Source organism: Parasteatoda tepidariorum, chromosome 3, assembly GCF_043381705.1.
Source record: "Parasteatoda tepidariorum isolate YZ-2023 chromosome 3, CAS_Ptep_4.0, whole genome shotgun sequence".
Lineage (NCBI taxonomy): Eukaryota > Metazoa > Arthropoda > Arachnida > Araneae > Theridiidae > Parasteatoda > Parasteatoda tepidariorum.
In genome coordinates this window covers 28811729-28828081 of record NC_092206.1, presented here as the reverse complement: position 1 = coordinate 28828081, position 16353 = coordinate 28811729, and the positions used below count along the sequence as shown (strand labels likewise).

General features: G+C 29.9%; 2 protein-coding genes across 2 annotated transcripts in view; one reads left to right on the top strand and one right to left on the bottom strand.

The window, feature by feature from the left end:
- Positions 1 to 1045: 1045 nt before the first annotated feature.
- LOC139425205 (uncharacterized) lies at positions 1046 to 4209 on the bottom strand. The gene is made up of 3 exons (XM_071179094.1): positions 3947 to 4209; positions 2624 to 2833; positions 1046 to 1158 (listed from the first exon to the last, which is right to left on the bottom strand). Exons 1-3 carry the CDS (start codon positions 4200 to 4202, stop codon positions 1046 to 1048), a joined length of 579 nt encoding a protein of 192 aa, XP_071035195.1. The 5' UTR covers positions 4203 to 4209.
- Positions 4210 to 5890: 1681 nt separating this feature from the next.
- Positions 5891 to 16353, top strand: part of LOC107450860 (Regulatory particle non-ATPase 2) — a gene marked incomplete in the record, with an annotated part of 24263 nt that continues 13800 nt past the window's right edge. The window contains 10 exon segments of the mRNA XM_043041760.2: positions 5891 to 6048; positions 9540 to 9657; positions 11350 to 11413; positions 11808 to 11913; positions 12557 to 12756; positions 12902 to 13045; positions 13148 to 13216; positions 14672 to 14826; positions 15563 to 15629; positions 16297 to 16344. Coding sequence (XP_042897694.1) covers positions 6030 to 6048; positions 9540 to 9657; positions 11350 to 11413; positions 11808 to 11913; positions 12557 to 12756; positions 12902 to 13045; positions 13148 to 13216; positions 14672 to 14826; positions 15563 to 15629; positions 16297 to 16344 — 990 coding nt within the window.

Genomic DNA, 16353 nt, shown 5'->3' with positions numbered 1-16353 from the left:
CCTTCGTAAGGGACTTTTTGACGGAGCTAACCCGCATCTGCGTTACATGGAGAGGAACACCAGGAGAACCTCCCACGGTTAGCCTGACGGCAAGGGGACTCTAACCCAAGATCCGTCTACCACTGAGGATAATTCACGTCAACACTGTGGTCGGTGCAAGCGGGATGCGGAATTCGTATCAACTGGGATTCGAACCCGGTTCGCTGCACTGGAAGGCGAACGCTGTATCCACTGAACCATCGCGGCTCTAACGACTACCATTGTTCAACTCCGTAGCCTTGTAATTTTGAACCCAATCCAGGAGACAAAGAAACTCTTGAATCAAGTATTGAGAGAATTTTATGCTCGCGGAGGACTTTTTGTTAAAAACTAACCGGCATTCGCGTTACATGGAGAGGAAAATCACGAAAAACTCCTATGGTTAGCCTGTCTGCCAGGGGGCTCTAGCCCAATAGGGACTCTACCACTGAGGATATTGTTGTGCCAACACTGTGGTCGGTGCGAGCCGGGTGTGGAATTCGTACCGACCAGCCATCACTTTGATTCGAACCCGGTCACCTCTCATTGGGAGGTGCGCTCTCAATCTCCTGAGCCACCAAAGCTCTGTAATCTCTCATTTGACGAATTAAGCACGCTTAACAAGATTATCGAAGATATGAACCAGCATTTGCAGGAAAATATTTTTGATCTCTTGTTCAATTTTCGCCTTTAGTTCGGCGTTAGATATAGGGCAATCTACGTACCCAACAGTTTTTAAATATCTCCATGGAAAATAGTTTGGAGGTGACAAGTCCAAATTTAGGAGAGACCACAGACCGTTGAAAATTAGGCTGTTCCCCCCAGAAAAAAAAACACTTCAAGGAAAGACATAGTTGATTCTGTATGGACAGTGGCTTTATCCTGCTGAAATCGTGGACATCCTTCTGAGCACATAGATATTGCACAAGCAATTGCTTTTCCTTAGATGGCGCTATTTCCTCACTTTTCGGAGGATGTGTTCTATTTGGGACATACTGAGCAAAATTATTAAAATAACATTGAAATCTTACTTATAAATGCTTGAACTGAAAAAGCGTATGTCCCCAGATGCTGTCGACACAGCTATCATTTTGTAGCGAGGAATACAAGCTAGACCTGTAGCCATCGGTGTCACATTACCTAAGTTTAGATGCAAAAAAGCTATAATTTTTATGGGAAATATACATTATGGGAATGAAAAAAGTATTAATTATATATTTAACCATATTTTACATATGAAAGCCTATTGTGATATAGACCAGAATTTTTTTTGTTTTTGTATTGCTTCGTTTTCTTAATTTATCGCAACAGCTATAGTGTAAAAAAAACACGTTTTTAAAAATGTTAAAATGTTATTCTTCTTCCCAATGAAATGAATTCACTGCTAAGTGCTAGATTCTTAAAATTTTTGAAGTCAAAATTCTGTTTTCTGTGGCTTAATTTTGTTAAAATTTGCCACTTTAATCTCTTCTCTTAATGAAACGGCTATAGCTAAGACAGATTATTCTTGAGTAGCCAAAAGCTGGCATAAAAAGTTCATACCCCTCTATCAGTTTTTATAAATAGCAGTTAAGATCATTAATAGCTGAAATAAGTAAATTATTTTTATAATTCTTATCATATTCGCTTCAAAAATTATAATAAAAATATTTTTGTGAAATAAATTCCAACTAAGGTTATAATTAAAGAGTTTATTGAAGAAGATTTTAAGTGACATTTTTGTTACTTTGAAGTTATCAGCTTTGGAAAACATACCAACAATTGGAAGATGTTTACAAAACACATTATTCTGTTAATATCCACCTTGTTCAAAATGACCTGGTAGATTTTTTTTTAAAAAGGGCAGCGAAACTTTTTAGTTTTTACTTTTATGCCCCTCTGGCACTCAACAATCTATTACGGGTGCTTTACTTTACTGTGATTGCCTCAATTAAGAGCTTCTTCAAAGGGTTATTTTATATAAGGTATATTTTATATTCTTCTTTGTCTACCAGCACTACAGTCAATTGCCAGCCATGACTGTTTCGAGAAGTTTTATCCATATTAATCAATTAGTGGCCTTCATGTTATTACCACCTTAAAATTGACGATTCATATAAAATATGAGTTTTTCTTAAAGTTCATATCTATACCTTTATAATTTTGATCCTATCTTAAGAACAAGGATATACAAAAGTACAAACTCATGCTGATGAATTTTTTTGACTCGCTATAACTTGCATTCACGTTACATGGAGATAAAACTTAACGAAACCTCTCATTGTTAGTTCGACAGCAAGAGGACATCACCCAATGATTCGTCTGTCAATGAAGATTTAGTGTAATAGCGCACAATTTTGTGTAATACAACATAACGCACAATATATCAAAAATTTTGGGGATTCAAATTTTTATTCTCTCTCTCTCTCTCTTACAGTACAGAGAAAGTATAAGGTAAATAGTATAGGAAAAAAGAAGAACGTTTCACTAGAAGTCTCTGAGTGAAAAGTAAAGTTATTTTACTTCGCCTAAAAAAATACCGAATAATATGCGAGTAATATAATGAAGAGTATATATAAAAAAATGAAGGATTTACAGTTATCTTTTAAAATGTCGTAATACGTACCATCATTGGAGACGGCAACAGACTTTTCAAAACGCTTTGTTAGATCTTTTCTCCATATACCAATCAAACCATCACGACTAAGTGATACATAATGCTCATTAACTTCGTCACTTGAATTTTCAGTGTCTGAATACAAAGTCCACTCAAATATAGTATCTTGGCTTCGGACACCGGAGTATATCATTGGTATGGGATTAAATAATTCTTCACCTGGAATTAATTTTAATGGCATTTTACAGTGTTCCCGCTAAAGTCCATTGACATTCCAATAATTTCTGAAAGCAAGATCTTTAGTAATCAAAATAGGGGCTAGATATTGTAAAGATGCCATGAGCTGCGCAAGGAAACAGCAGACAGCTCCGGAGTTAGCTTTCTTATCTCAAAAACGGTACGAGATATGGGAAAAAGTCAATTACTACGTTGTACAGCATCGTCGATTTAATGAGATAAGGCACCGTTCCCTTTGCATAGGATCAAAATTTTGATGGCATGTCTTCGGATCATCCTCAGGGATGCTCCCCAGATCGTCGCCAATAGCCCATTGTGCAGCTCTAGTGTGACGTAAATGAAATACAACAACAACATTGCTTGATATAAGGTGATAATTGGTAAGCGAGTGTGTAAAATTTGTTGTATGTATGTACGACTCGCATAAAAGTTCGCCAAAAGAATTTATTGAATTTACATTTAATCTACTTGAGCTTTATAATTATCCCCTCTAAATGGTTCTCTATCACTTTTTGATTGCCTAAAAGTGTTTGTCGATATAAAGATGCATATTAAAGTTCTTAACGATACATTTGTTTCTAAGCATCATATTTGGCTCAAAAAGTTAACATAGGATCTTATAAATTTTTTAAATACTAAACATAAAATCAACTAAAACATTTCGATAACATATTTAATTATTCAATAAGCGAATGTTTTGATACAATTAAGTTGTAGGCAATGGATCCAATCATCAAGTAATAATTATAAGATGGCAAACTTTAAAACCTGAAAAACTTTTATACTGAGGTGTTTTAGCAGATGTGTCTGTTGAAAGATATAATGATTAATACCATAAATTGAAAAAAGTACTCTTCCATTAAAAGGGGTCGTTATTTATGGTTAAATTTTTTCGCCAAATCAAACACCAAGCATACGAGTAATCAATCAATAATAATCGTTGCGATGTTTATTATCTTTAAAAATCGGATTAATCAAGAAATGCGAATATATATATATCAAAACAAACACTATTGAACAGTAAATTTAAATGTCTACAAACTGAAAACATTAATTTTATCTTATACTATTTAATATATTAACATGAACGTTTACTTTTTTGGTTACGGCGCTCCTCATAATATTGTAAGTAATTTTCAAGAGCAGTACAAGTTATGAAACCTTTACTATAAGGATCCAACTGATGGAATAAAATGTCAACATTTTTACTTTCAACCTCAATATTTAACTTCTCTCTTAAAATGTAGCTAAACTCATCCAAATGTATGCTTTTATCTGCAAGAAATGCATTCCGTATAGAATCACTTGGTTTTATTCTCAATAACTCAATCACTGGTTGAAAGTCCTTCATGTCAGAATTTTTTTTAATCAGTTTTGCTCAAGTTTCATCTCATCAGTTTATTTGGCTTACAACTCAAAAGAGGTTGAATTAAATTTTTTTTCTTTCATCAGTTTATTTTGCTTATAACTCAAAAGGAGTTAATTTCAATTTTTTTCTTTCATTTAAAGGCCATATCACACTTAAAGAAATTCGTCCAACTCAACCTTCAACTCAACCTCAACTTCAACTTTTCGTCCAACTTCGTCCGAAAACATAGGTGTGCTATACTTATCCGAGTTGGATCAACTACTATTGTTCAACTCTTTCAGATCTCTTCGAAAGAGTTGATTCAACTTCACAATTCAACCAATCAGGTGGCAGCAACCGCATGGGATTATGGGATAGCACAAGTCAAAACAATATGGCGGCAAAGTTTATGCGAAAAAGCAGCGAATCTAATTTGTTATATATTAATTCAGGTGAGTTTTTAATTGAGTATTGATTTTAAAGTTATTTTATAAGAAGTATAAATCTGTTTCTATCCATTAAAGAAGTTTATGTTATAAATGTGTTATGTTTTTAACCGTGAATTAAAAGTATGATTTTTTACGCCAAATTCGCCAATCTGAAGTAAATTTTGCAAGTACATAAAAGTAGTTTTGTTTTATATTTTGACATTACTTTAAANTCAGCCAACATCATGTAATACTCAGAAGAATTGCATCAGACAACTTCGTCATTGAGCGACGCAAGCGAATCGAGACGGGAAAACTCCCGAATTTATAATGAACTCTTAACTTTCGTCCATAGAACAATCTAATCTCGCATTCACATCCGATTTGGCGACCACTGCGAGAAGGCAGTTCTCACCAATCATGTCACTGTTAAACTTATTTTCTTTTATTTCCATTAAATGTTAAATTCGCTTATTAAATTATCGTTGCTATTTCAGCTTATGCTGCATAATCTCCTTCTTATATATATGTATTTAAATAACAAAAAATGAATAATGGAAACTTTTTAACATCTACATCCTACTTACCGTACAATATTTCCAATATTTCAATTAAGTAATGTTTTATTTCGTAGGGGGTTTTGTCCCTCAAACCCTCCCCAAAACTACGCCACTGCGCACTCTTTCAGTGGAACCTATTTTGACCCATTGTGTATAATTTGTCGTTAAAAAATTCCCTTGGTGCGATTGTTTAGTATTATAAATTATAATTTTGGCCAAATTAATTTAAAAATTATAAGTTAATATTAAAGAGAGAGAGAGATATGGGGTCATTTATATGCATAGCGTAGGAGCAAAAACAGTTTGGTTGAGTAGTTTTTACTTTTCTGAGCATTTTTAAATGAATTTAAATTTTTTTTGAAATGAAATCCTTTAAATAAGACATGAAATAAATAATTTTAAAACTAATAAAGAATAATTTTTTGTTATTTATTTCATTATTTGTTTTAGTGCTTTCAAATAATTAATAACACAAAACGTAGTAAAACACATTTTTTAGCATTTAAAATCAAATCATATTTTTTTTTGGAAGACATATCGTTATTCAATGCAACCAAACACATTTAAATTTCTAGACCTTAAACCTCTCTCAATGATTTACTCAATTTTCACAAGAGGGCGCTTTATCCAATCTTCCACGAAATTGTAAGTTTAAGTTTTGCCAGTCTGAATAAGAGCCATTTTGAAAGTTTTAATTTCTACAATTATTTTGTGTTAGGCAACAGCGGCTCAGTTTTCCAAAATTCGCAAGTCAATGGTGTTTGGAGTGAAGTTGACAAATAAGTAGAAATTATCAACCTTTCAATAAATTTTGTAAGGTCAGCTCATCAAAAACACTGAAGATGAATATAACATCTGCTGGTAAATATAAATAGTATTATTTGTGAACTGAAGGAATATCGAAATTTCCTAATTGGTCATAATAATTTGAGTGTATACTGAATAGATAATTTGTTATTTGTCCTATATCCAATTAAAGCTCAGGGGTCTGTCTAGGTTTTTCTGAGAGGTACCTATTTTGTGAAAATTTAGACATAATTTGTGAAAAATTAAAAATTATATTAAAAAATCAACACAAAAATATGGTAAAAATATGAATTTATCGTGTCTTAAGGGATACAAAAATAAAATTTTAAGAAAAGTATTTTGTGAAACTACCGTTTTTCCTAAAGTTGATTTTGTGAAACTACCGTTTTTCCTAAAATTGAATTTGTGAAGGTACCGCTAAACGGTAGTAAATTCGGCCTGGAGAGACCCCTGCTTTATGACATTAAATAACTTGAACTTGTTTCTTAGCAATCTTTGATTTTCTATTAAAAAGTTAATGTAGTTCTTCATAACATTAAAAACTTCTTGTTATATTTTTTGATAGAAGATTCATCTCATTGTATTCTCAGGTTACATTTTGATTGTTTTGTTTGGATTGAAAAATATTCGACTTCTTTGAAAAACCTTTTTTTTTTTTCAAACGTGATCAATTTTCACTTCTGTGTTTCTTTGTATCATGTCACTGTCAGAGAAAAAGTTTGAGATATTTGTTTTGTATCATAGAAAATATCCTAATACTCAAAAGACCAGTGGAATCCTTTATAAATGATACATAGTCTTAAGTCATAAATCATGTACTTTATCGAGTTTTCTAATCTTGCATACCATAGTTTTTTTTTATAAGCAGACATTATTTTTTAACAATGGCCTTTATCTAAATATAAAATGTCATTTTCGAAATCAAGGCAATTTTTAAGAGAAAAATCATCAATGATTATAGAATGCAAGTTGTTGTTGAATGTTTATATAAGCAAATCATAAATATATATATGTTTGGTAAAATATTTATTCTCCACACTAAGGATTGTGAGCAAGTATTGTTATATTCTCCATATTGATTTAATTTTATTGTTATTATACGTAAAAATATCTTAACGAATGATGTTTGATTTTTTTTGGTGTAAAAAGACTGACATTTTACATTATAACATTCCTATTTTAATTCATTGATTATCTATACATAATAATAAACGCGGCTGTGTGTGTGTGTGTCTGTAATCACAATATATCGCCCCAGAAGCCTCGCCCGGGCACGAAACTCGGCCCATAATTGTGTTTTGACATTATGAAGAAGTATTTTTTTTCTTTTTCAAAAATTTTGATTAGTTATTTAGTTATCAGTCATTTTGTAAGTCTATGCTTTTCGTCTGCTTTTTCGTCTTCAAAGAGCCATATTCAAAAAACTATTAAAAAATGCATATACTTTTCCCCACTCTTATAAATGTATGCTAATGCGAACCTTACAATTGAAATATTAATTTTCGACAACTTAAACCAATAATATACGAAGGAATTAATAATTTAATTGTAAAGTTCGCATTAGTTTACATTTATTAAAGTGGAGAAAAGTTTAACTTTTGTATTAAAAATGTGGCAACATATTCGATACGTAAATAGAACGCTTCGCTTTGATATATTTGTCGCTGTTCATAATTGTTATAATAAGTTTTTCTTCTTCTTTCCACGCTCTTTTTTTTTTTTCTTAAGCGAAGACGATAATTTTTATAGCGATATTGTAGTACTTTGTACAACTAAAAATTCTTTTCACAACACTTTAAAAATATTTACTTTATTTTCTTTATATATACAGAGAACAGTCGGCAAAGAATTCGATTAGGTTGAAAAACATTTCGCTAAAAAGGAACGAATTCCAAAAGAAAAAATAAACAACTTAAAGAATAAAAATGCTGATGCCAGCCAATTTTTTGAAAGTTAACTTAGAAATAACAAACCAAACGATGTTAAATAACAAACCAAACGATGTTAACAAAATGACGTAGAAAGCGCAACTAGATCAAAATTATACAAGCACAACTAGATCAAATTATAATACCTGAGTGCTTGACGTAACAGATATAGAAATAGAATTTGATACCATAAAAAATTATATAGAAATAGAAATTGATACCATAAAAAATTTATTCGTTTTCGTGTTCTTTTCATGTATTTAGCATTTTAGTTTTTTTTTTCTTAAGCGTTGTAGCTATATAATTTCAAACATCCTCAAGAGCTATAACACATCTGCAGCAGAACTGGATATGAAGACAAAATTGCTGGACAGGAACACTTTAATTGTCCACTAATCTTCAGATTTCCTGCTATGTTTTAAAAAACTTTATTTGTGAAAACCTTCAGCGTGGCGGACAGCTGGCCGCCTTAGGCGGCTAGTTTAGAATAAAAAAGAAAATTTCTGTTTCTTTTACTTTACTCATAAATTCCAATATTTAGTGAATATGTGTTAGAGATGTTATTAGAAAAAATGAAGTATGAAAAATCTTCGTGAACTTTTTAAGGGCAATAAACACTCAATATATTTATAATGTTTTAATATCAGGATGATTTTTCTTTTTAAATTATGAGGTACACGGTCAATGACTATAACCAATATTTATTAATTTGTTTGCTTGTATTAGAAAAATTAAAATACTTAATTTTTATTTAATTTGTATTTTTATAAAAAATTCTTAAAATGAAACCCTTAAAAATAATTGTTTTATTTATCAAAATTTATCATTCTTATGTGGGGCCAGGATAGCCTGGTCGGTAGGGCGCTGGGCCCACGGCTGAAGACTCCCCTTGTAGTAAAATGGTGACTGATGCACGTTAAATCTGTCGTGTCGCAAAGTCCTCCATGTTCCCATAACAAATCAATACCTCTGTGGGTACTGAATTGGAGAATGATCATTCTCTGATTCAGGTCAAAATTACATTTTGTGGATGTATGAATGGGTCCGCCCTATAAACGGGCATGACGCATGGTGTGGCAGACGTCGAATTCTTGGCCATAGATGGCGCCACTTGAAAAACAAGAGCAATCTCACTCCTCTGCCTTCTCCGGCATACGAAAGAGAGAGAGCGAGATATCTTTCTTATGTTTGCGTTTGAAAAATAAAAATGTTTATTACGTTTGTAACTATTTTTGTAATTTTTAAGCACAATATTTATAATGTTCTCTAAGTTCTTTTCAAATGATATCTTTTCTATTGTGGCAATGGAACAATTTTTGTATTGATATCACTGCAAAAATTTGTAGAGAGTTCTGAGAAACAAAAACTATTAAAGAAAAAAACATCTTAGAATCTAGCAAGCCACTATAAATATTTTTTTATTTTTTTTAAATAGATCCAAATGCATAACAAGGCAGAAAATTGATTTTAGTTAGTTTAAATAGGTGTCAATAAGTTTTTTTAAAATGTTTTCTGAATGTAGTTTCAATAGAAATAGAGTATCATATTTACTTTATTAAAAATTATTTTAGAAGTTCTTAATTTTTCTTGTATGGTAATTTGTTTTCTTTAAATTAGGTGGCATACTTGCTCTTCTTGATGAAAATCAAGCAGAAGTACATGATTTTGCTTTGAAGAAGCTTAATAGTATAGTTGATGTCTTTTGGCCAGAGATATCAGAAGCAATTCAAAAAATGTAAGCTTTATTATATTTATTGCTTATTTTCTTGTATAAAATACGTTTACAGCATTTGTATTCTTTGAAGGTTTAAACAGAATAAACAGGAAACTTTTCAACTACTTTTTCAGGAACATATTTTTTTTATCTTTCTTTTCTATAAAAATTATGTCTAGCAGTTGTTATGCAATCTAAAAGCTTTTTAAACAACTTATTTTATCGTGTAATTTAACTAACCCTATCTATTTGGATTTTATTTATTTGTTTAAATAAAGTACATAAATACATTCACAATTTGCTATGTATTTTTCATAAATATACCTTGAAATATTTATTACCTAGATTTTTTTTTCTTCATAAAATCCAGTGTTAAATTTTTTAGAGTAAAATTTTATAAACTAATTAACTAATTAATGTTGTGAAGTAATTGCAAAATGTTTTTTAAATAATTAAATAAATATTTAGCTGAATTATATATTTTCAGATTATTAACAGTATTTTTAAATTTATTGTTTGTATATTTGATGTTATTTTTATGCACTAATTTTAACTTTTATAGACCTATTTTAATTTTTTGGATAATTTAATTTTTAATTAGACCATGCTGTAATAACAAATTTAATGAATTGTAGTTAAAGTTTCTTTTTATTTTATTTATATCTAAAATAAAAGGGAAATTTTAATTAAAATTTTTTAAAGGGATTTTTATATTTAATTTAATTTTTACATCTGACTTAATTATAACATTGTTTAAATTTGTTATGTTGATTATGTTATGTTATTCATTCGAGTTTGTCTTGTCTTTTAATAGTTTTGGATTTTAGTAATACAGCATTTATGCAATCTAATAGTAAAATTAGGAAACATGTTCTATATTTATATAAATGGCATATTGGTGTCACAATTGTTACAGTCCCTTAAGATTGAATTTGCACTAAAAAACTAGTTTTGGATATAACTGTGCAGGCTTCTCTGAAGTTATTTTTCTTACAAAATTTTAGACTTTAGTAATTGTACGGTTATTCACATTTTGAGATAGATACATGAGTGGTCAATCCAAGACAACTAAAATTGTGTTCGAACTACCACGAAATAAATTTTTACTGATCCCTGGGACAAGTAATTTGTTAAAATTTGTAATTTGAATAAATGTACATTTGCTATTTTCGTTTTTTGATTTAGTGTTTTGGACACAAAATAGCATATTTCATCATAACTGCGAATGTTACTCAGTCTGTATATTATAATTTTACATTAAAATTCTTTTTTTTTTTTAAAGAAACTGATAGAGATAAGTAAATTGTACAGTAAGAATGTTCATAGAGAAGTAATTTGAATTTTCTTAATTTCTAAACTTTTTACTTTTACATTGACCTAATTCATCTATATTTTGAAAGGAAAGTTAGTTGAACAACTTTGCTCTTTTTTTTTTTTTTTGTTGATGAAATAAGCAAAATTATATTTATAATCACTAATAGAAAGGATTTGCAGAACTGGTTGAAATTTTAATGCTGTTAAAGCTAATGAACACAAATACTGTTAACCCTATCATAATTTTATAATAATTTTAACATTAATGTAATAACTTTCACTTTAACATTGAACCAAAAGTAGTTTCAATTTTTTTAAAATAGCTATTATTTCATTTTAATTAAGGAGTAAATTTGTTTTTATTTGGAAAATATGCTGAATTTTATTTAATGATTTCAGAGAAGTGTTATATGAAGATGAAGTATTCAGCAGCCGTCGGCTTGCAGCTCTTGTTGCTTCAAAGGTAATTTGAATTTCAGCATTACAATTTACAAGAACTGTATTATTTGTATGATTTTATTATGCTTAAAGTATTCATCTTAATATAAATGTATGTTTTATTAATCTTATTTTTACAAGACTTCTTAAACTATTTCTGCAAGTTTTTGACGATTAGAGGTCTTAATGATGTTCTTTTTTTTTATATAGAAAAATACTTATAATTATCTATTTTTTTAGAAATTTGAAGAAAAAAAATGTAAATCAGCTCCATTTTGAAACATAATTCAGAAAAAGCTTTTTGCTTGATACAATTAGCATGTTTTTTTTAATGAATTTTTAGTACACGTATAATGCTATTATTTGCATTTGGCTGCTTTTTACATCTACTAAGTATGAATCTTTTTCTCCTCCAACAGGTTTATTATCATTTAGGCTCATTTGAAGATTCTCTTACCTATGCTTTAGGAGCTGGGGAGCTATTTGATGTAAACCATTCTTCAGAATATGTAGAAACAATAATTTGTAAGTATTTATTTCCTTTTTTTTTGTTTGTTTTTTTGGTCATTGAAAAAAAAATTTTTTCTATCAAAAACTTTTAAGAATTTTAATTTTATTGCTAATGCTATAGATTTTACTTTGATATTGCTTGGCTTATTATCTTTTTGTTTCATGAAATTTTACTCTTATTTTAGTATAACTGAAAAATTCTTGAATCATAGTAATTGATTTCTGCAAGTGCAAATTGAAATTTACTAACACAGCAGAATATTTAAAAATATGGTAACAATCAACTTTAAAAATATGAAAATTAATAAGAAAGAACTTCAATTATCTGATATTATACTTTCTAAACTTTTACATGATTGGTTTCTCTTTAAAAAAAAAAATCGATTTAAATCTGGCTGATTTATATCATCAAATCCTGATATAACTAGTTAAACTTTACCCAAATGCATTGATTATTATATAAAAACTTATTATCCTTTATAACTATTATGTCAGTATGAACTAAAGTCCAAGGAAATAATAGATTAACAAAACAAAGCTATGTAATTTCATGCTGTAAATAGCACTATAAATTTGCATCATAAATTTAACAATTGTTGATATTGCCTATAATTTTTTTAATTTTTTTGTTATTAATATTTTTTCTTATGTATTTTAGCTAAATGCATTGATCATTATACGAAACTCAGAGTTCACAATGCAGAAAGCAGTGAAAGGAAAGTTATTGATGCACGCCTAGAATCCATTGTTAATCGCATGTTTCAACGATGTTTCCAAGACGGGCAATACAAACAGGCTGTTGGCATTGCCTTGGAAACACGCCGTATGGACATCTTCGAATCAGCTATTATGCAGTCTGTAAGTTAAATGAAAAAATCGTAGTTTAAAACTGTAGCTAAGTAGTTGTGCTCATTGCATTGCTATTATTGTGTTGTTTAGCCATAAACTAATATAATTTTACTGTAAAATATTTCCCACTTCTATAGTTAGTTTTTTCTTTCAGGATGATGTCGTAGGTATGTTATCTTATAGTTTCAAAGTAACAATGTCATTGATTCAAAATCGGATGTACAGAAATCTCGTTCTACAGACATTAGTCAGCCTATATAGAAATTTGGAAACACCTGATTATGTTAACATGTGTCAAGTAAGTAAACAGTATTTTTTTCCTCATATTTTCAGCGTGAATGTTTGTTCCTACTTTGTTATATCTACGGCTTTTTTCTCAAATTTGCTCCTCTCTTTTTAGTGCCTGATATTTATTGATGATGCTCAAGCAGTTGCAGATGTCCTGGAAAAGCTATGTAAAGGAAATGAGGTGCATATTTTTGTATATAAAATTAAATTTGCATTCACAGGTTATATCCTGCTAAGCATTTAATTTAAATTATTTCATTGCATAAATTAATGGAACTGTGATAGTACACATTAAGTAATCTAATGTAAGTTTTTTTTCTTAGTTTTAAATTACATATCTTTTGCTTCTGTTTAAAAAACATTTCACTAAATCGGCCAAATACTTTCGAATTTTTCTCTTACTGCTCTCTAAGTTGGCAACTCTCATGTGGCAAAGCACATAGCTCAATTTTTGGGGCTCTACCTTTTATTAGTCATGGTAGGAGTGCTATGTACTTTTGACTCTGATTAGACAATGTGGACTGTACCTAAACTATTTCAGTTACAACAGATTTAATGTGCACCTTGCTGCGTATACACACCAGTTGTTTTGTCGATTGTTAGGACCGAACTCACAGCCCAACTCTCCAACCAATAGATTGAACGATGCCTTAACTTACTGCGCCACTCGAGTGCTAGATACTTTGAAATAAAAAATTCCACACTCTTTCTATATCTTTGTAATTATAATTTATTATGGGATACTTTTGATTTAATGGCCACATGTGAAGTTGTAAAAGGTTCATATTAACTCACCCATATTCTCACAAAAATGTAGTATTGTTTACCAAGTTATTTAAAGTATTTTCTTGTTCATATACAGGGGTCTGTCCAGGCCAAATTTACTACCATTTAGCGGTACCTTCACAAATTCAACTTTAAAAAAAAAAAAAAAAAAAAACGGTAGTTTCACAAAATACTCTTTCTTAAAATTTTATTTTTTTATCCTGTAAGGAACAATAAATCCATATTTTTGTGTTGATTTTTTAATATAATTATTTTTAATATTCACAAATTATGTCTAAACAAATTATCTCTCAGAAGAATCTAGACAGACCCCCTGATATATTTACCAGCCAGTGAATACCATCTCTTTGAGGTTATCCATTGTTCTTATGATATTTGTGTACTTCTTAATATTTTGACCGATGTCCATTTAAAAAAAAAAAAAGAACTGAATGCAACATAAGAAGATAAATTTTTGAAATAATAGTTATTAATAACGTAAAAGTTTTTAACTAGAGCTTCATTAGTCATTTTAAGCTGTGTGCGTTACTTAGGCAACAACCATATAAGACAATTTTATAGCTGATTTTTTTTTCTATTTCATTGTGTGTACTAAGAAATTTGTTCACTTTGATGAAATATTTTTGTCTCTATAAGTATTGCCTTATAGCTTTAATGTAAAAAATGAATTTGTGAAAAACGAAACAAAAGAATTTTGGAAAAGCTTAAATAAATAACATTTTGTTTAAAATTTTATATTACAACTAATCTTATTATTTAATAAGAGAAGCTTAATCAATTGTCTTTTTTATTAGCAAAATTGGGATTTGTCTTTTTTTTTGTTATAAAAATTTCTTTTTTATACTTTTAGGAATCGTCATTAATGGCATTTCAAATTGCCTTTGATTTGTATGAAAGTGCAACTCAACAGTTTTTAGGACGTGTCTTACAAGCATTAAAAGCCACTGCACCAATTCCCTCCAACTTGATATCGATACTCTCAAAACCTGAAGAGAAGTCAGAAGGGTAAATAAAAATATTATGATTCAAATGTTAATTTCATTAATTATTTATGTTTAGGACTAAACTTTCAGATCTTACCTAATTACTGATTAATTTTTGGGCCTTGTGTCATTAAACAACTCATATAATTCAATTCACTTCAATCCAATTACTAATCTAACGATGACTCTAAAATTTGATTGCTAGACAACAATAATAGATATGTTTAAGCTGGTGTCTCTTTGCTTACCTACCTACTGAAAGATTTATCATTGATTGACCAATTGCTGGTATTAAAAATTTAGAATCCGTTTCATTTAAAAGTAAAATAGTTTAAATAACTGATTGATTATAAAAAAATTCAATCAAAATAAATTTCTAAATATTGTGGCACTTTTAAATTATACGCCCGGTGGCTGAGTGGTAGCGCTTCGCGCTGCCGTGCCACAGGTCCTTGGTTCGATCCTTGGGCCGGGCAAGGCCGACTCAGCCTTTCATCCCTTCAGTAGGTCGATAAAATGAGTACCAAGCATGCTTGGGAACTAACACTGGGGATTCCGCGTTCGGCTGACCACCTGACCGGAACATATGCTCCTGCACCCCAGAGCCCAAGGTCAAGAAAACTGAGATGGGCACAGTCGACCTTGGCCCTCTTAATGGGCTGTCGCGCCACTGAGTTAGTTAGTTAGTTAAATTATAAATTGTGGTAATTTTTAAATAATATGTGGTGATTTTTTGCTATCTTTTTTTCTTTTAATAGGGAAAATATGGAAACAGATGCGCCTCCTAAAGAGACTCCTCCAGCACAGCCTAAAATGGAAGATTTGGTATGTTTTTTTTAAAGCATTTAATCAAACTTTTAGTTTTTGTTTAGTTGAATAGCATGATTAAGGAAAATATATAAATCATCATCTATAATCTGTAACTATTATTTTAATGATCTAGACGTAAACAGTATAATTCTTCTTAATTTAAAATGCTCTTAACTGTGTTCTTAGAGGTAGAAAAAATATTCTCTAACCTACAAATCCTACTTGAGTTCTTTAACAAATTTAAATGTTTATCTTTAAAATAATTAATGTTTAAATGATATTTGATCTATAACATTAATGCATATTAGATGGTGTTTTTTTAAAATAATGCAATTAGAATAAATTTTGGTGGATATTTCCATATTGATATGTACTAACTACAACCGCTATTGCATCTAACGGTTTTTGAACTTGCAAAAATGTTTAAAGAAATGTGATTTGCTCAATGGTGGCTTCCAATTATAACCTTCGAGTTGGTGCCCTTAAAGTGATGATGCCACTACCCAAAAATCACAAATCTTGTTTATTATTTTACCACAAATACCAATTCATAGGAAAATCTTCCCAAATTTTTTAATCAGTCTAAATTTGTTTACTTGATATCCTTACTGTTTTGTTTACTAAATTTGTTTACTTGTATCCTTACTGTTTTGTAATTTTCCTTACCGTTTCCTCTTTTTAGAATGAGGAGCAAAAGTGCCATCAAGAACGAATTGAAAAACTGGCCACACGATGTTTC